Source organism: Emys orbicularis, chromosome 3 (genome assembly GCF_028017835.1).
Source record: "Emys orbicularis isolate rEmyOrb1 chromosome 3, rEmyOrb1.hap1, whole genome shotgun sequence".
NCBI lineage: Eukaryota > Metazoa > Chordata > Testudines > Emydidae > Emys > Emys orbicularis.
The window spans coordinates 159,663,908-159,684,903 of record NC_088685.1 but is presented as its reverse complement, the minus strand read 5'-3'; the positions used below and the strand labels follow the sequence as shown (position 1 = coordinate 159,684,903).

At 41.4% G+C, this 20,996-nt stretch overlaps 1 protein-coding gene across 1 annotated transcript in view; it reads right to left on the bottom strand.

Moving 5' to 3' along the window:
- The window catches only part of DNAH14 (dynein axonemal heavy chain 14), a 451,367-nt gene that overhangs the window by 88,398 nt on the left and 341,973 nt on the right, over positions 1–20,996 (bottom strand). The window contains 8 exon segments of the mRNA XM_065401478.1: positions 1,112–1,243; positions 4,606–4,765; positions 5,456–5,550; positions 6,029–6,154; positions 6,509–6,617; positions 9,217–9,398; positions 17,146–17,337; positions 19,478–19,639. Coding sequence (XP_065257550.1) covers positions 1,112–1,243; positions 4,606–4,765; positions 5,456–5,550; positions 6,029–6,154; positions 6,509–6,617; positions 9,217–9,398; positions 17,146–17,337; positions 19,478–19,639 — 1,158 coding nt within the window.

The following is a 20,996-nucleotide window of genomic DNA, read 5'->3' as shown; positions in this document are numbered from 1 at the left end:
AGGTGCACTCTCTGACTTGGTTTATTTCTTTAGATGTAAATAACAATAAAAATCACCTCTGAAGTTGCAACGTATGTCTGAGATCTCTGGTAGATTTCTTCTTTTACAGAAGCAGCCTATGAGCAATCTGCATGGGGAAGTGCATGGGTCTATAGTTGGTCTGAAAACAAGTCCATTGTCTGATCTAAAAGTACTTGGGACCTGAATCTTGCCCCTCTTCTTTAGCCAGTGTTAAATTCCTATTTCTACTTTACCTAGAACTTGCTTAAAATTGAATTTCTATAAAAAGATTTTTAAAATATGTTTTTGTATTTAAAAGTGAATTTACTGGTGAAAAGTGTCTGATAGGAAGGTAGGACCTAGGGAAGGAAGGAAGGGCTAGACCTCTCTTTATCCACAGTACAGGAACAATATGGCTCCGCCAAATATATCTCAATCTTGATTCAGAGAAAGAACCTCAAAAAGACAGAAGATTGGTTTTCTGGGCTATTAAATCATAGATCTCTCTATTGAAACTCCTAACAAGACAAGAATGAAAAGATCCTGGGAAGGACACTAAGGATGGTCATAGACGTAGCAAGATTTATATATGATGAGAGAGAGTAAAGAATACATTGGTACTCAATTTATTTGGCTTTTTAATCATGCCCAGTTTCTACGAGCTTGCATAACATGGAAGTGAGATTGAGTCAGCACAGATTTTAATATTTCTGTTTTTATTCCACATTCTCTAAGGCATCTAGTTGAATTCTTGGAATATAAGTAGCATGGGTTTTGCAAATTAATTTTTACCATTTCTATTTTGAGATTACTTCCTTTAGATGGACTGCACAGATATTACTAAGAACAGAATTTGGCCCATGAGCTTTATTATGGGTAACTATTTGGCTAAGAGGCTGAATCAGTATTCCAGTAGAATAACTGTTTCATATGAAGGTTCCTACTAACTTAAATAGCTAATTTCAGTTATTGTTGAATGCATTTGTATATGAAAGATCATTTTCTAAGAACAGAAGATCATCTACCAAATATATTCTTATAGGGACTTGTATTTTACTGGGAATATTAAAAGAGTTTTCGGAAATAATGATAATTTTATTAAATAAGATACCTTTTGTACTTCATGGTAGTGATCTAAAGCTAAAATCCAGTGACACATGGAGCAACAGGCAATAGACACTAGTCCCACTTTTGATGGGCTAAAGTCAGGTGATCTTACATATCTTTTCAATTGCAGAAACACCTAAAAAAATGAACAGGTTAAATATTAGAACAATGACTTAGAGTTCCCACAGATTTGAAGAGTTATTACAGCATTCTTTGTTGCTTAAGGAGAAGACAATGGAAAATCTTTTTGGATATTTTTTAGTTACGTGAAGATGAGAAAAAAACACTATAAATACTTTGGGCAGGATTATGATCTCATTTTCACTGCTGTAAATCCATAGTAATTTTACTGTCTTCAGTTAGATTTACACAGTATTTATATAATAGAATAGTATCATAGAAATATAGGGCTGGAAGGGACCTTGAGAAGTCACCTACTCCATTCCACTGTGCCGAAGCAGGACCCTGTAGTCCTAGACATCACTGACAGGTGTCTGTCTAACCTGTTCTTAAAAACATCCAATGATAGGGATTCCACAACCTCCCTTGGTAGTCTATTCCATTACTTAACTATCCTTACAGTTAGAAAGTTTTTCCTTATATCTAACTTAAATCTCCCTTGCTGAAAGTTAAGTCGATTACTTCTTATTCTATCTTCAGTGAACATGGAGAACAACAAACAGTGAACATGGAGAACAACAACAACGCCACTCCCTTAGCAGAGCCGTGTCGCCAAGAGCTGGAGCCGCCGCTGATAGCGGCCTGGGAACAGCAGCTGCCGGCACTGCCACCGCCTCCACTTCGGCCGTGAAAATTGCACAAAAATGCCTTTCTATCCTTCTCTGGAAGATCTGAAAGTGGACAAGGTAATTCAGGCTCAGACTGCCTTTTCTTCAAACCCTGCCAATCCAGCAATTTTGTCTGAAGCTTCTGCTCCCATCCCTCAAGATGGAAGCCTCTATCCCAGACTATACCCAGAACTTTCTGAGTACATGGGTCTGAGTCTTAATGAAGAAGAGGTACATAAAAACTTGCCAATGGTTGCAGGTACACAATCTCAGGGGCAGCTGGTAACAAGACCCTCCACTGTGAATTATATGGTGGCTCCAGTAACTGGAAATGATGTTGGAATTCGCAGAGCAGAGATTAAACAAGGCATCCGTGAAATAATTGTGTGTAAAGATCAGGATGGAAAAATTGGACTTCATCTTAAATCTATAGACAATGGTATATTTGTCCAGTTAGTTTTTTTTTTCCCCGGGGTTCTCTGCTCGGTGTCCCCGTCAGGTTCCCTTCGTTTGACCCTTTGACCACACTCCTGTCCCTGTTATTTCATTAGTTGTGCCCCGGAATCACTTGGCTTCCAGGTCCTATGGATCCCCCCCTTAGACTGGGGGGAGGTCCTTTAGCAGTGGGCTTCCACCCGCCGACTTCCTGGATCCCAATAGGATCATTTTCTTTATAACAGTCCTTAACATATTTGAAGACAGTTATCTGGTCGTCCCTCAGTCTTCTTTTCTCAGGACAAAACATACCCAGTTTTTTTAACCTTTCCTCACAGGTCACGTTTTCTAAAACTTTTATCATTTTTGTTGCTCTCTTCTGGACCCTCTCCAATTTGTCCATATATTTCTGAAAGTGCAGACACAATATTCCAGCTGAGTCCTCACCAGTGCCTGGTACGGAGTCTGTGCAAACTGTCAGGCTCTGGTTTGAGGCGGGCAGACCTGGTAGTTAGAGAGGTGGTCAAGAACAGGTACAAGGGTCGAAGACAGCCATAGAGTTGGGTCTGGGCTGAGTTAGGGAGAGGCTGTGGGTCAGAACTGAGGTCAGAGTCCAGAGGCAAACCAAATCAGGATTATAGGTGGAGTCCCAATTCAGGCCAAAGATTGAAGCTGGGTGGGAGTCAGTCTGAGGGTTTGGGGGGTCAGGAGGTGGATGCAGGGCTGGAGTGGGTCAGTAACAGGGCTGGAGCACAATCGGACTAGGGTATGGGCAAGGCTGAAGCAAGCTGGAACAAGGCTCAGGTAAGGCTGGGGCAGGAATTGCACCGGGGCAGGAATTGCACCAAAGGCAGGCTGGAAGCAGAGGGAGTCTATAACACAGTGAGACAGCGGTAAGGTTCCTGGCTGAGTAGTGCTGTAGCAGAGACTAACCTGACATCTGGTGCCATCAGTAAAATATCTGTGCCTTGGGGTTATTTGACCCAGGCCCTGCTCAGGGATAGGCTGCTACAGCATGCCTGAGTGCTGAGTCACTGCAGGCTCTGTTGGAGGGGTGAATCTTGGCAGCTGAGTGAGCAGTGGTAGTCTGGTTGTGGGTTTGCCTCACACAAGGTGAAGGCACAGAACAGTTTTTACAATTGCAATGGTGTTTAGAAAACAAAATGGAGGTTATTGAAATTGAAATTGAATTATTATTCGATATAGATGTATACTGAGTTCAAAATATCAAAGAGAATTCAGAAGTTGTATGTAGGCAGGTCCCCCAGACCATTACAACACCCCTAAACCTTGATATTAAGAAGAAAATTCTGCTGAGGGAAGTGAGATTTAAAAACTTCCTGAACAACAAAAACTTATAAAAATTTTGCCAACAGGCAACTAATCCTATCTTTTCCTAAATTAACACTAATATGTGCAAAAGAACTAGTATAATAAGCTAAAAACAGATATGTCATGGATACTAGGAAGCTCTGTTTTACAGCCACAGGCAGTGAGAAGGAAATGAGTTGCAGGTGGACCACCTCCACCTTTGATGCCCTCAATATGAGACCACAAGGACACTCAGGGTGCAGTGCAGCCCCAAACAGATGCTGGCCAAAAAAACACATGGGGAGCATGCGCACCAAAACTGAAATATATATACCAACAAGCACTCAAAGAAGAAACTACTGGTTTAATTTTTTCTAAAAGCATTACACTCATCCATTCTTTTCTACATATTGATAGAAAGGGGAAGGTTCTGTGTTCCTCCAGTTCTTCATTGAGCACTAAACCAGTTGAGTTGGGGAGAAAGGAAGCTTTAAACCACCTCTGCACCTCCTCTGTTCTGTCCCCAGTCCTCATCTCAACTCAGAGCAGCCCATGAGCTAATCTAAATTGTGTCAGTTTGTAATAGCCCTCTATGGACAATTACAGTGGCACACAGCACAGTGTGCTCATGACTTTCTGTTTCCTCACCCTCCCATCCTGCCCCTGACAAGGCCCATACTTCTGGAGCTGCCAGGGAGTCCAGCATAAAGGTATTATCTCAGGTCTATGCTGGGAAGAGAAAGCCTATCCATGACAGTAGGATTCTGCAGCAGTTGTTTCTGCCTCTGTCCCCTTTGTAGCCCCTTCATCCTGCCACAGTGGCATAAAGGGGCTGCAACATGGGACTGAATCTGGCCCAAAGTTATTATACAAAATTCAGTCTTTATCAAGACAAAATCAACATCTTTTGAAGAATCCTAGAAGAAGTGAAGATGAATTATTGGGCACTATATCATCCCTTTACCTTTTCTGGTAGGTTATCTTTATCCAGAGTAACCAATTTTTTGAGGAATCCTGCATCTGCAAGGAGGAGCTTTGTTGTTGCCCAACTAGGTTTCTTTTGCAGAAGAATACAAACTGCATTCATAACAGTTAGTACAAGAGGAGGAGGATGAGTATATACTCTGTAAAAAACAAAGAAACATTTGAGAAATTAATAACGATCAGCAGTTTCATACAAAATATGGTACTGTATATTTTCATTTAAATCATCCAGTATTGGCCCACCTCAAAGACAGGCTACTGGATTAGATGGTTCAATAGTCTGAACTATTATTTTAATTTCTAAATTAATACTAATTTCTGTGTTCTTACTAATTAGTATATAACTATACTACAAAGTACTATATTGTTATATTAATAGAATAGAGAAGAAAATAAAAACAAACCTATATTAATAGAGGAAAACAACTGAGATCTGATGACACCATCCTTCACCCCTTTTCCCTGAGAAAGGTCTGTGTATAAAAGTGTAGAAAATGAAAATTTCTGACAAGTCCCTTTTGACCCAATATAGGGGTGGTGGGCGTGTCTGTGTCTTGATTTAGAAAGAGAATAAACTAACCCATAGGAACTAATTTGACACATGAAAGCATAAAGAATTAAGAGTAAAAGAGTGAGTCAGCTTGAAATGTAGGCAAGATTGCATTGTTTGCACTTTCAAAATCATTTTCTTTAGTTACGGATGTTCTGTATGGAAGGAACTCCGGTGGAAACCTTTGCTCTGTTGTGTAATTTGCCAGCATTATTGTTCCAGAACTGAAGATTGCTATTAGTTGGAACAGTGACAAAGTTTTAAAACAAAACAGACCTACCTGAGTTCTGCAATGTGAGCTTTGTCCAATGCATCTAGAGCAGCGAGGGCTTTTTCTAAAGCTGGCAATACAGCATTTAGCTCTTCAGTTGCTTGCTACATTGTAAAAAAAAAACCCAAACAAACAAAACCCCACAGCCCACAGAAAAAGGTTAGAGTTGGCATTTTCTTTTGGCAATATGTACTTGAACAAAACCAGTTTTCTGTACACTGTAACCACCAGTAGGAAAATGTTTGTTTTGCGAGTAAGACACACAAAAAGATGATGTCTGAAGTACTAAGATGCTGTTCATGCATAGTTACTTTTCTAATCAGAATCATGCTTGAAAGAACTAAAACAGAGATCGATCAGTTTTTATTACTTTAAATTTTATAATATGGTGAAGATTCCTAAAAAAAACAATATCTATGCTGAAGGCATATGAAAATTTCTGCACTTTTTGGAACTACTTATTTTTACCCATAGATAGAACTGGATCTTGCAAGGTTGTTAATGCCCAGAGTGTTCTTAATGGTTTGTAAAAATAGGCCCACAGAAACCAAAACCTGTAAGAGACCACAAGAGACTCAGTACCCGAGCGTATTCTTCCACAACTTTTGTTTCCTCAGCCATGATTTCTTCATCCTGTTTAACAAGAGTTCGAACCTGCTCCACTACTAGTGAGTCTCTATGAAGTTTTTCCACGAGTTCTTCTATCTCCTAACAGGAAAAAAAAAAAAAAGGTTTTCCTTTACAAAACATTTTGACTGCAGAATTTCAAATACACTTGGTGAGATGATGGAATAGTGAGAAGATTGAAACATTTCAGAAATGCATTGTGTTTTTTCTTTTTCTCATGAGCCAACCAGGAAACTGACTTCTCTTTACTGTGTCTGAATCTCCTGTCAGCCATGGAAGTGTTGAAGGAGAAAGGGTATAATGTAACTCATTGGCAAGGGTGATATAACAAGTAGGTTTTAGGTCCTGAATTTTGTTGAGAGGAGGAGGTGGAATGGGAGGTCACAGAAGATTTTTAAAGCCCACTACAGAAAGTAATTTGTAATTAAAACATACCTTTGATTTTTGCTCTATCTGAGGGCCCAGGGTAAGCAACTCTTCTTGCATTTCTGCAACCAATGATGTTGCTTCCAGAAGCTTGGTCAGACCATTGTAAAAACAAGCCCTAAAAATAAAAATTAAGTTGCAATGTGCATTATCTAGTTCTGTTCTTTTATTTTATTTGTCATTAAAGATAACAGCCCAGTTTCATTCAATGGTCTATGCTAACTTCTGCTCTGGGAAAATCTGACTGAAGGGGTGGAGGGGTAGGCTTTAGCAGTGGAAATCTACTACAACCTCCCCTCCAATGAAGGCCCACAAAAGGCCAACACAGCCCAAATATTTGCAGTATGGGCTGGAGAGATGGTCTGGGAAGGGAATCCAGAGTTGAGCTGATTTACCACGTCCACTGAGGAATCATACCTGGCAGGGTTATTATGGGGTCCCAACTGTAAAGACGGTGTTGCAGGATAGATACAGGATTGTGGGGGTAATTTTGTTGCCCCAGGGAGAGATTAGCTTGTCCAGGGAAATTTACAACTACTTCCACCTGCTTGGGTGCCTCTAGTGTAACAAATGCATTTTAGGAGGTTTTTAATATTTTGAAACATCCTCTAATATATGGACAGTGTGAAGATTAAATAAAATATAAGTTATTATATATTGACTTTGGGATATATTTGACTACTTCCACCTGCTTGGGTGCCTCTAGTGTAACAAATGCATTTTAGGAGGTTTTTAATATTTTGAAACATCCTCTAATATATGGACAGTGTGAAGATTAAATAAAATATAAGTTATTATATATTGACTTTGGGATCTTTAGAAATAATTAGGGCTTTCAAGCGATTAAAAAAATTAATTGTGATTAATCGTGCGATTAATCGCACTGTTAAACAATAATAGAATACCATTTATATCAATATTTTTGGATGTTTTATACATTTTCAAATATATTGATTTCAATTACAATACAGAATACAAAGTGTACAGCGCTCACTTTATATTTATTTTTTATTACAAATATTTTCACTGTAAAAAACAGAAGAAACAGTATTTTTCAATTCACCTAATACAAGTACTGTAGTGCAAGCTCTTTATCATGAAAGTTGAACTTACAAATGTAGAGTTATGTACAAAAATAATTGCATTAAAAATAAAACAATGTAAAACTTTAGAACCAATGAGTCCACTCAGTCCTAGTTCTTGTTCAGCCAATCGCTCAGACAAACAAGTTTGTTTACATTTGCAGGAAATAATGCTGCCTGCTTCTCGTTTACAGTATCACCAAAAAGTGAGAACAGGCATTCGCATGGCACTGTTGTAGCCGGGGTTGCAAGATATTTACGTCCCAGATGCGCTAAAGATTCATAAGTCCCTTCGTCCTTCAACCACCATTCCAGAGGACATACATCCATGCTGGGTTCTGCTCGATAACATCCAAAACAGTGCAGACCAACGCATGTTCAGTTTCATCATCTGAGTCAGATGTCACCAGAAGAAGGTTCATTTTCTCTTTTGATGGTTCAGGTTCTGTAGTTTCCGCATCGGAGTGTTGCCCTTCTGAAGCATGCTCCACACCTCATCCCTCTCTGATTTTGGAAGGCACTTCAGATTCTTAAATCATGGGTCTCTGCTGTAGCTATCTTTAGAAATCTCACATTGGTACTTTCTCTGTGTTTTGTCAAATCTGCAGTGAAAGTGTTCTTAAAACGAACAACATGCTGGGTCATCATCTGAGACTGCTGTAATATGAAATATATGGCAGAATGCGGGTAAAACAGAGAGCAGGAGACATACAGTTCTCCCCCCCAGGAGTTCAGTCACAAATGTAATTAACACATTTTTTTTTAACAAGCGTCATCAGCATGGAAGCCTGTCCTCTGGAATGGTGCCAAAGCATGAAGGGACATATGAATGTTTAGCATATCTGGCACAAAAATACCTTGCAATGCCAGCTACAAACGTGCCATGTGAATGTCTGTTCTCACTTTCTGGTGACACTAAATAAGAAGTGGGCAGCATTATCTCCTTTAAATGTAAACAAACTTGTTTGTCTGAGCAATTGGCTGCACAAGAAGTAGAACTGAGTGGACCTGTAGGCTCTGAAGTTTTACATTGTTTTGAGTGCAGTTATGTAACAAAAAAAATCTACATTTGTAAGTTGCACTTTTACGACAAAGAGATTGCACTATACTACTTGTATGAGGTGAATTGAAAAATACTATTGGTTTTATCATTTTTACAGTGCAAATATTTGTAATAAAAAATAATATACACTTTGATTTCAATTACAACACAGAATATAATATATATGAAAATGTAGAAAAATATCCACAATATTTAATAAATTTCAATTGGTATTCTATTGTTTAACAGTGCGATTAAAACTGCAATTAATCGCGATTCATTTTTTTGAGTTAATCGCATGAGTTAACTGTGATTAATTGACAGTCCTAGAAATAATATCAGGTAACTTCGCATATAAAATTATGCATGTTAAATGGGTAACTGTGCACGCAATCACTCTTACACATCTGTATTCTATTGCACAATATTAGTGCATACATGCTCATAGATTTTACAAGGACATTTTAGGTGTCCAGTTTTGAAAATTTGACCCATTGTGTTTGGTTTTGATATTTTGCTCCTTTGAAGCAGGATATTTTATGTGGCTGTACATTGCAGCAGAGCACAATGGGAAAATGTTATTAATTTCTCACCTGTTAAACAGACTTTTCTTTTTTGTGCTCCGTAATATGCTTGAAAAGGTGTCTATGAATTGCAAATAGCTATTAGGAGTGATGTAGTAGTGCCTTTTAGTTTCCTTCAAATATTTCTCCGTTGTTGTAGATGCACTTTTGTGGATTTCAACACATACCTGGGCAACCATGTTTGTTAAGTTCTGGAAGACAACATGATTTTAAATAAATATGAAAAAGTAAAATCTTCATATTTTTGAAGTTATAGTATTCATTTTTGTTTATATTTTGGTTCATGTAACATTGTTAAATACACAGGAAATAATAAATTAATAAAATGATGCTTATTAATATTAATTAATTAATGCTTATTATATTAGTATTAGTAGTAATAATAAAACAAAGTAATCAAATAATGTTTCATATACTGGCATGCAAAGTTAATAGAAAATTAAAATTATGTACCTGTAACCAGAATTCTTCGAGATGGACTTTGGATATCCTCACTGAGGGGATGTCCTAGTTGATGCAACTTAGGCAATGAATCCTTCTTGTAGCAGTGTCTCTTAGAGTGATCATGTGTTCTTCCTACCCCTCTCCTCTGTTCCTGGATATTCTGAGGGTGAAGCTATAAAAGGGAGCATGACACCCTCTACCACCTCAACTCCTACCACCACTTCCCCAGAGCCAAGTTTTTATTAGGACTCCAAAGAAGATAGGAAGGTGGGCAGGGAATGTGAATATGCAGAGTCTATCTCAAAGAACTCGAGTTACAGGTTACTAAACTTCATTCCTTCTTGGAGAGTCCTCTGAATATTCCCACTCACAGCATAATTTGGCAAGCAATACCCCATGAATGGATCATGGGACTTGGAGTTCTAACTGAATAGAGAATGAAGTAGTGCCCTACCAAACTAAGTGTCTGATCTACACAGTAGATCTAGGGAACAGTGTTTTGTAAACGTATGTATAGAGCTCCCTGTACCAGCCTTACGGATCTCAGCAACTGGAACATTTCTAAGACATGCCATAGCAGTAGCCATTGCTCTGGTCCTAACCCCAGCAATGGTCTGTCCAGCAGTCATCCGTACCTCTCATGGCTCATGTAATATGGACAACAGTACAATCACAGGCTCTGACAATGACAGTGAAAAAGATGCCAGTGTTTGGAACGTGGGTGTTTCCAAGTGGTCTTACGTTCATCGCTTAGTCAGATCAATCATGAACATGCAGCTTGCACCACAACACCATAAACAACCAAAAGGAACGTGAAAGAGATTTAACATCAAGGCACTTCAAAAACAAGCTAGTTGCGAGACTCTTCAGCAACACCTCATTGAGAGGCTCTCTGACTTTCCTGACAACATCAATGACATCTAAACACATTGGGAGGAATTCAAGACCATTATTCACAAGGCACGTGCTGAATCAATTGGATAGTGCACTCACTGCCATAAGGATTGGTTTGATGAGAACAACAAGGAAATCATAGCACTTATTCACTAGAAGAGAAGCACATTTTGCACTTGGCAAAATGAACCCTCTAATCAGCAAATACCAGAGACTTATCATTGGCTTAAAGCTGTGTTCAAAGGAAGCTGCGTGACATCAAGAATCAGTGGTGACAAGCAAAGGCCATGGAGATCCAGTGTTTCGCTGATCAGCATGACATGAGAAGCTTTTTTCAAGCAACAAAAGCCATCTACATTCAAATGGCACAATCCCTCTGCGATCCCAGGACAACTCCATCCTTCTTAAGGACAATGGCCTTCAAGCAATGTTGGAAGGAACATTTCGAGACTATTGAACCGTGAATCTGAAGTCTCAGCTGCCACCATTGAGTCCATTCCTCAGCATCCAGTAATAGAACCTCTTGCTACCCCCCGCCATCTTCTGAGGAAGTTTGGCAAGCCATCACTCAGACAAGAAACAACAAGGCACCAGGCCCAAATGGCATCCCTGGGAGGTTTTCAAAGGTGGTGGAATAGCATTTGTGCAAAAACTGCATCAACTTTTTGTTAGAATTTGGGTTAATGAGGAAATTCCATCTGACCTAAAGAATGACCATATTGTGACAATTTTTAAGAAAGGGGACAAGTCAATGTGCGGGAGTTACCGAGGTATTGCCTTCCTCTCTATTTCTGTCCTTGCTTGCATCCTTTTGAACCGTCTCCTCCCTCTTGCTGAAGATGTCCTTCCAGAATCCCAATATGATTTCAGGCTGTCTCAGGGCACCACCAACATGATTTTTGTTGCATGACAGATCCAAGAGAAGTGTAGAGAACAACACCAGCCATTGTTTATGGCTAAGGCGATGATTTAGTCATGGGTATTTTTAGTAAAAGTCATGGACAAGTCACAGGCAATAAACAAAAATTCACGGCCTGTGACCTGTCCGTGACCTGTACCATAAATATCCCTGCCTAAATCTTAGCTGGGGTGCCGCTGCTCTGGGAGAGTGGGCCAGGGGACAGCTGCTCAGGAGGGAGCCTGGGGGGAGCCCCCGGGGCCAGCAGCACCAGCTGCCGGGGACTGCTGAGCAGTGGCTGTTCTGGCCGCCCCCGGTGCTACCTCCCCCACTGCTCCGGCTGCCCCTGGAACTGCTGCTCAGGCAGTCCCCAGGGCCAGCTGCACCTGCCGCTGTTCAGGCGGTCCCCAGGGCCAGCTGCCCAGGGACACCCAAGCAGCATCCGGTGCAGATGGCCCTGGGGCAACTCTGGCAGCGCCTGTTGCAGCTGGCTGCAGAGCTGCTCCAGCTGTGGCCGGCCCTGGGGCCAGCTGTGTGGGTGGCCCTGGGGCCAGCCACACTGGCTGCTGCAGAAGTCATGGAAGTAGCGGAAAGTCACGGAATCCATGACTTTCACGACCTCCGTGACAGACACAGAGCCCTATTTATGGCATTTATTGACCTAAAACCTTTGATTCCATCAATCATGAAGCATTATGGAAGATGCTGTTTAGGTTCAGTTGTCCATTGAAGTTCATTTATGTTCTCAGGTTACTTCATGATGCGATGACAGCCACTGTCCTCTGTAATGGGTTGGAGACGGACCCATTCACCATCTGTACTGGTGTTAAGCAGGGCTGTCTTATTGTCAAAACAATTTTTTCCATCTATTTTACTGTAATCTTGATTCTCACTCGTGATCGCCGTTCTTCTGGAATTGGGATTGAGTATCGCATGGACAGTCAGCTCTTCAATCAATGATGTCTTCATTCTAAAACTAAAGTAATCAGGATTGTTATTACTGACCTTCAGTATGCTGACGACTGTGCTATCTTTGCTCAGACTGAGGTTGACTTGCAATCCATCCTAGATCTCTTCTCAGGAGCCTATCATAGCTTGGGACTTTCCTTCAAGAATGGGAAGACGAAAGTGCTCCACCAGCCTGCCCCCACACTAGTTGCCCCTGTTCTCCCACAAATTGTCACCAGTGGTGAACCCCTGGAAAGCTGAGCATTTCCTTACCTTGGTAGCCACCTCTCCCAGACAGCCAATCTCAATGTAGAGATTGAACATAGCATCCATTGTGCCAATGTGTCCTTTGGAAAGTTACTCCATTGTGTCTTTACTGACAGAGATCTGCAGATGGAAACTAAGATCCTGGTCTACAATACCGTAGTCATCCCTACACTTCTTTATGGGTGCGATACATGAGTGACAAACCAAAGCCTTCTTAAGCATCTGGAGTGGTACCAATAGTGCTGCCTTAGGAAGATTCTCCATATCAGATGGGAAGACCATCATACCAATGCCGGCATTCTCTCTGCAGCTAACATCACCATGTTGAGGTGAAGATTAGAAATAGGGCTCCATGTCTGTCATGGAAGTCACAGATTCTGTAACTTTCTGTGACCTCCGTGACTTCTGCAGCTGCCAGTGTGGCGGACCCCAGGGCCGCCCAAGCAGTTGGCCCTGGCACCAGCTGGTCAGGTGGCCCTGCTGGAGTGGCTCCATAGCCAGCCACACCGGCCACTGCTGGAGAGGCCCTGGGGCCAGCTGCACTGGCCACTGCTCAGGTGGCCCCAGGCACCTGGCCCCGGGGACCGCCTGAGCAGCGACCGGTGCAGCTGGCCCTAGGGACTGCCTGAGCAGTGGCCCCGTGGGTGGCCAGGGCAGCGGCAGGTGAGCAGCCCCTGGCAGTAGTCCCAGGGGTGGGCGGAGCAGCGGGGGGTGGATGGCCCCGGGGGCATGCCCCCTCTCTGAGCAGCGACCCCCCCAGCTAAGATTTAGTTAGTGGTATTTATAGTACAAGTCATGCACAGGCCACAGGCCGTGAATTTTTGTTTATTGCCCATGATTTGTCCATGACTTTTACTAAAAATATCCATGACTAAATCATAGCCTTAATTATGAAACATCAACTTAACTGGGCTGGTCATTGTGTGTGGATGGCTGATACTTGTCTTCTGAAGCAAGTCCTCTTTTCTCAACTTAGTGATGGTAAGAGGATCTGTGGGGGACAGAGGAAAAGCTACAAGAACACCCTGAAAGTATATTTTAAGAAGGGAGGCATTGCACCAATTGGGAAGAGCTGGCTGGCAATAGACTGCAATATTGTTGCATCATACATCAAGCCTCAGCCTGTTTTGAAGAGAATTGCCTTGCTCAAGTGGCTGAGAAACGGCAGAGGAAGAAGGAAAGGGTACAGCATTCTGGCCAGAAGTTGTGCTCTTTTCAAGCAACCACCTGTCACATATGTGAAAAAAAACACACAAAGCACAAATTGGACTCCTTAGCCATCTTAAGTTTCATCAATGACTTTTCCCCTGGCAGACATCATCCTCATATCAAGAGATAGCCCGACGACGGCCTAACCCCATCATGGGGAGGAATGGATGCTATCTTTAACATTTTTCCATACACTGTCTAACCCAGGGCTTTGGAGCGGAGCCCGGAGCTGAAGTGGAGCAATTCAAAAATTTGATTGCTCCAAATCCCTGGTCTAACCTATCTAGATAATGATTGTGAAGAGGTAATATGACCTTTAGGGTTGTCAGAACATGAAATAAAGAGATTGGGAGACTTACAAAATTACTTAGCCCTATTAAGATACTATAGTAAGCTAAAGCAGGGGTTCTCAACCTTTTTCTTTCTGAGGCCCCCACAACATGCTATAAAAACTCCATGGCCCACCTGTGGCACAACTGGTTTCCTGCATGTAAAAGACAGGGCTGGCATTAGGAGGTAGCAAGCAGGGCAATAGCCTGGGGCCTCACGCCACAGGGGCCCCCCATGAAGCTGAACTGCTCAGGCTTCAGCTTCAGCCCCGGGCGGTGGGGCTCAAGGCCTTGGACTTCAGCCCCATGCGGTGGGGCTTCAGTTTTCTGACCTTGGCCCCAGCAAGTCTAATGCTAGCCCTGCTTGGTGGACCCCCTGAAACCTGCTCACGGCCCCTCAGGGGGCCCCGGACTCCTGGTTGAGAACCCACTGAGCTAAAACACTCTTAGTGTTTAAAGTATACATCTTTGAGTCTTATTTAAGCATGAAGTCTAGGGAAGTGTGACACAGAGGCCCATAGGTGTCAACTGGCAAAGGGTTCACTGTACTTTAAGAGCAATTCCTGCCTCAGACCTGACAAACTCACTACACTAAATACACTGCTTTTATGGTACTTATCCATAAAGGGAAACAGGTGAGGTTTCTACCAAATACTTGTAACTTATTGATACTCCTAATCATTTTGAGATGTGCATATAGGTAATATTTAAGGAATAATGTATCTATATATTGAAAATTAAGCCCCTATGGCCTTGGAGTGAAAGTGAGTCACCGAGGACTAATATGTCTCTGTGATGGCCCATTCAAGTGGAAGGGAGCTGTAACTCCTCCCTGGCTAGCTGATTATGTAATTATTACTCAATTGTCTATTTTTGCACCAACCCAATTCGTGTCATCTGAGATCTCTATCAGAGATTTTTTTATGATTTCTTCCAGGTCACCGATATAAGTACTAAACAGTGTAGGGCAAAGAATAGACCCTTGAAGGACCCCTGGAAATACACCACCTACTCAAAGATGATTCCTCATTTAAAATTATTTTTTTCCCCAAATACAGAACAGAAATATTTATTGAATACTCCTACCTTTTTGCATTATTATTGATAATTCTATCATTTCCATCTAGTAATGGACCAATACCATTCTCAGGATTCTTTTTGTTCCTAATATATTAAAAACCTCCTCCTATCTTTAACTCTACTGGCAATAGATTTCTCCTTGTGTCCCACTGCTTCTCTTTTTATAGGCTTGCCTCCGGAGTGTTTGGGAAAGTGGAGGAGAGGGGGTTGGAGGAGAGCTTGAGCATTCTAAGGATACAACTATACTGCAATCTGAGGTGTTACTGCAGCATGGATAGACATACCATGTAGTGTGATATAGTAGTGTAGATGGGGCAGCATGGGCTTCAAGGTGTGGTAGCCACATGATACACACCCAGGGTCCCCAGTGTGCTTGTACAGCTTGCATTGATGCCTGTGCCACTGCATCTACACTGATACTTTTAGTCAGGATAGTGTGGGCAAAGCCAGAGTAGGTTTATCCATGCTGCTCTCACACCTTGGATTGCAGTGCAGACATACCCTCTGGGGCACTGCTATAAGAAGGTTCCACCATTTACACTGCACCAGTTGACATGTCCCATGAGTGGGAATATGAAAAGGATACCTGAATAAGAATTTCAGCTCTTGTTGCCAAGTGAAAACCTGTACAGTTTTATTACAAATGAGGACACTGAACAATACAAAGGGTCAAATTCTGTCTTCAGTTATAATTAAGGCTGCGATTTAGACATGGAGGTCACGGAAGTCACAGAATCTGTGACTTCCAAAGACCTTTGTGACTTCAGCCAGCACCGAATGAGAGCTGTAGGGTCCCCAGGGGGGACCCCTGCCGCTCTCTACCACCCCAGATGGCAGGGGGGATCCCCGCTGCTCCCTACTGCCCCGGGTGGCAGGGGGGACCCTCGCTGCTCCTGGCTGTCAGGGGGGACCCTCGCTGCTCCCGACCACCACGGGAGGCAGGGGGGACCCCCGCAGCTCAGAGCCGCCAGCAGAGGGGGACTGAAGAGATCCAAGCCCCTATGGGTGGTAGGGGCCCCTGGAGCTCCCAGCCTCCCCCCAGCTGCCCAGGTTCCCCATTTTGTCATGGATATTTTAAGTAAAAGTCAGGGACAGGTCATGGGCTTCCATGAATTTTTCATTATTGTCTATGACCTGTCCGTGACTTTTACTAAAAATATCCATGACAAAATCTTTGCCTTAGTTATAATGGTAAAAATGAAGCCAATAGATTTGCACCAATGTAAGTGAGGGAGGGAAGACTCTGACCCATCATGTTTGACAATTAGGCCCTGGAAAAATATGTAAACATATACATTGAGAATGGCAAAATTTTCCTACTCACTGTTTTTGCAAAAAATGAAAACTCACTTCACATCAATTATAGCTTGGTTAAATTTTCCTTTAATGAAAAGCAGTTTTCTATAGCAAAACAGCTTTTGTAAAATTCACCATAAGCCAAGCCAAAAATTGTACATCACCATGGAAGTGGGAAAAATCATTTTTGCAATGTAGTAATAATTTTATTTTATACCATCCTGACAACTGTTTTTTCTACTGCTCCCTGTTCTTGCACCTCAGCATATAGGTCTCATTTTATATCAAATTGGTGTCTTAACAATGTTCTGACATACATTCTATGGGCCTGATTCTTTTCTCAGTTATACTGGTTTTACACCACTTTAGCCCTATTGGCTTCAATGAAATTATTCCTGATTTGTACTCATGTAACAAGTGCAAAAATCAGGTCCAGACCTACATTATCATTTAAATCTCTGCTGAATTTGGCTCTGCAATTTCCATGTTGTCTGAATCTGGTATCAAATGCACAATAAATGAAAAAGTGTTAACTACGGTTAAAAAAAAAGGTAAGTTCTATTATTACGCTACCTCACTGTCATCACAAATGTCTTCATGGCTAAAGTAGCTTTTTGCAACATGCAGGAGAGCTTCTTCAGGCCAGTTGTTGTACCAATCAATGGTAGAGCAATTAACAATGGAAGGATATATCCGACAAAGCTGACGGAAGTTAAGTCCTGCAGGACTTGTCGTCAAAACAATATGAAGCTTGCTACGTACTCTCTGAAATAAAGGTTTCATTTTGGCAGGGGGAATTACAGTTACATATCTCTTTTTCCAAACCTGTTTGCTGGCTGGAATTATTTTATTAAAAAAATTATGTTAAGATTACTACTTTTTACTAATGTAATGCTCTCTTTTTTAAGTGACAACAATACGGTACTAATATATGATTAACAATGTAAAAATTTACCTAATCATTTTTAAGTCACGCATTTAAGACTATAAAAAACACAGTACAAAATATTAAAATACCTAAAAGAAAAGGCAGACAGTGCAAATACTTAGTGAATTTGCTAGCTCATAATATCCTTGATCTTGCAGTCCCTACACATGCTTAATTCTTAGAGTAAATGGGAGTTACACATTCATATGGACTGTAGAATCAGACCCCAGTTGTTGTTGGAAATTTGTTGACATACTGTGACACCCAGTACTCCATGTTCACCACGTTAATATGGTTATGATATATTTTGTACAAAGTATGCCTTGTGATGTATCATTTGAAAACTTATAATATGCTGAATATCACTGTCCTGTTAAGATGTGTGTAACAACACTGTGTGTAAAGCTGTGAGATTTTACTGTATGATTGTTACTGGAATATGTTGTAATTCTGGGTAATATCCACAAACCAATTTCTCAAAGACACACTGGCATGCCAGCATAGTGCTAAAGCGCCATTACCTACTTAATTGGCTATTCACCAGCAGGGCGGGAAGGTATAAACAAAGAATTTACATTTCCTTCCAGAAACTTTTCAAACCTCACATACACGGGAGACTGTTTGTCTGTACCCCAGTGGGACTAATCCTCAAAGAGGGGAGTGGGATATAAGAATGGGAGACAGTGACCTCCACCTTACCACTTCCCCTCCATCTCTATTGATGGCAACTACATTGCTTGAAAGACAAAAGAAGCATCATTGAACTGGGGGACTGGTCCTGGCCTCGCGGTTTTCAAGCCAGCACAGACTGGTGTAAGCTTTTGTTGAGAAAAACTTCTTTTTGCTTTTAAACCTATTACCCTTGATAAAGTTTAGGTATTAGTTTGTGTGTTTATCCTTTTATTTCTTTTTAACTAATTCTGATTTTTAAGCCTTATCACTTGTAATCACTTAAAAACCATCTTTCTCTGTTAATACACTTGTTTTGGCTGAAGTGCTTGAGAATCTCTACTTAGGTCAACAAGCCTGGTGCATAAACATTACCTAGTGTTCGAATGTTGGACTATCTATGAGCTCCCTCAGGGGGAGGGATAGCTCAGTGGTTTGAGCATTGGCCTGCTAAACGCAGGGTTGTGAGTTCAATCCTTGAGGGGGCCACCTAGGGATCTGGGGCAAAATCAGTACTTGGTCCTGCTAGTGAAGGCAGGGGGCTGGACTTGATGACCTTTCAAGGTCCCTTCCAGTTCTAGGAGATAGGATATCTCCATTAATTAATTAATTTATTTATACTGTCCAGAGGGCTACTGGGCAGTATAAAACACATATTTCTGGTGCATAAGACTGGGACTGGGAATATGCGGGTGTCGCCCTAATTCATGAATGGCTGGGCATAGCATTCATGTATTCAGCTGGGAGTGAGTTTACATGCTGGTGGCTGTGAGTGAGCAGAGCCAGGAGGAGTTGCTGTTCACCAGCAAAGCAGTGTAAAAAGCATCTCAGGTTGGACAGCTAAGGGGACATAGCAGTCCATCAGTTCAGACTGTACCCTGTGGAATGTCACACAGACCATCTCTTTAGTTTTCTTTTTATGAAGAAGAAAAAACATTTCAGCAAATCAAATACTTAAGTAAGCATCCTAGATGGTTGAATGTAAAAACAAAGGGTGAAATATGATGCAAAATATAAATTTTAAAATTCAAAACTACCACTATTAAAAAATTATATGTAATAATATAAACATGTGGCAAAATTTTCAAAACATTGAAGTCACTAAGTTCCATTTTCAAAAGTGATTTAAGTGCCTCAGTAACTTTTGACTTAGGTAGGCATCTTTGAAATGGTCTTAGATAGTTACCTACTCCTGCTCACACTGATGACAATGGCAAAACTATTGTTCAATTGGAACAGGGTCTAGCCCTTGGACATTTTGATTAAAAAGTTTCAAATTCTCTAAAATTAATGTATTTGAAACAATACCTGCATGAAAAATGAAAGAATAGCTTCTCTGCTGTTAGAGTAGTTAGCCTTTTCGGCAACAGCTGTAAGCTTCACAACAATACCTTCCAACTCCTCCTTATCAAATAAATCAAGCACTTCTCCAGAATTCAGAATGCAGCTCAAATGTTCTAAAAAAGAATCCTAGGGTAAAGAACAACAATTAGTAATCCCTGCAAAACTCGTTACTTATTTCCTTTTAAAACCAATACATTATAACATAAAGCATTTTTAGGGCTGAAGGCTTGTCACAGTGGTAAAAATATCACAGATTCAGTGATTTTTTGGTTAATCTGTGACTTTTCTTTGTGTCTGTGATTTTAATAAAGGGGAGTTTCCCAAACAGTGGATTGCAAACCAGTAGATTGTGGGGAGGTTCTAAATGAGTCACTGGCTCAGTGTGCAGAAGAGGTCAGGGAGGGGGAGGAGTTGGAGAGTGAGTCTGACCCACACTGTCCCATATGCTGGGTCCAGCTCCCCACTCCAGGTAATGTGACCTGGCACAAAGGGTTGCAGTGCTGCCAGGCCAAATTTGTTTGAGTGGCATTACAACCTGTCAGGGTCACAGGACTACTCGCTCAGGTTTGGCTCAGCCGCATTTCTGTTATCACAGAGGGATGACCAGGCCAAACCTGAGTGGTGCTGTAACTTTGTGTGCCAGGTCGCAATGCCTCAACTGGGGAGCCAGGTCCAGTCCTGTGGGACAGGAGCCACCACTGTGGGATGAGTAGAGGACAGGCTCCAGCTTTTCCTGACCCACCTTAGGGCCTCCCCTCTGCACTAGGCGGGGATTAGGTTTGCAGTGCTGGGGCGGAGGGAGCCGCTGTGGGTGGTCGGTGCCCCTTCTGCAGGGATTTATGTAGACTGTATTTAAAGAGGTAGAGCTGACTTTTCATATCTGTGACTTTACACACCATTGGCCCCTAAACACATGACTTTTACTAAATTTACCAAGACTGCTCTGTGATTTTTGATAAAAAATGAAGTGACAAATTTGTAGCCCTAAGCATTACTGTATTTGGATTACAATTAGGATGGATGGACCAGTTTAGAAAAAGAGGAATTAACCCAAATCTTTGCCTGCAACTCAGATGAAACCTGAAACTTCTCTAAGGTGAAAAAACTGGTTAACTTTACATTATCTATTAATTTTCATATGCTTTCTCATCCTGCTTTTTTGGCTAAAACTGGAAAAAGAAATACCACAAAAGAGGCCATTTTCTTATTGCCTCTGATCCCATTAACAAAAATGCTGAAATTTTATATGAAGGTCTACTCTTGTCAGGTTGTCAGAGCAAAGAGATTTGCTCTGCACAAGCACCAGAACAAAATTCCCAATCACTGATAGCACCAAATATTAGTTTTTTGTCTTCATTGGGCACATACATATAATATACACAAGTACAAAAAATATACATAATGTTGCATGCAGGTACACCATGAAACTTGTGGCCCTGAGTGCCTTTTGAAGCATAAAGTCAAATACCTCGTTCTTTCAACT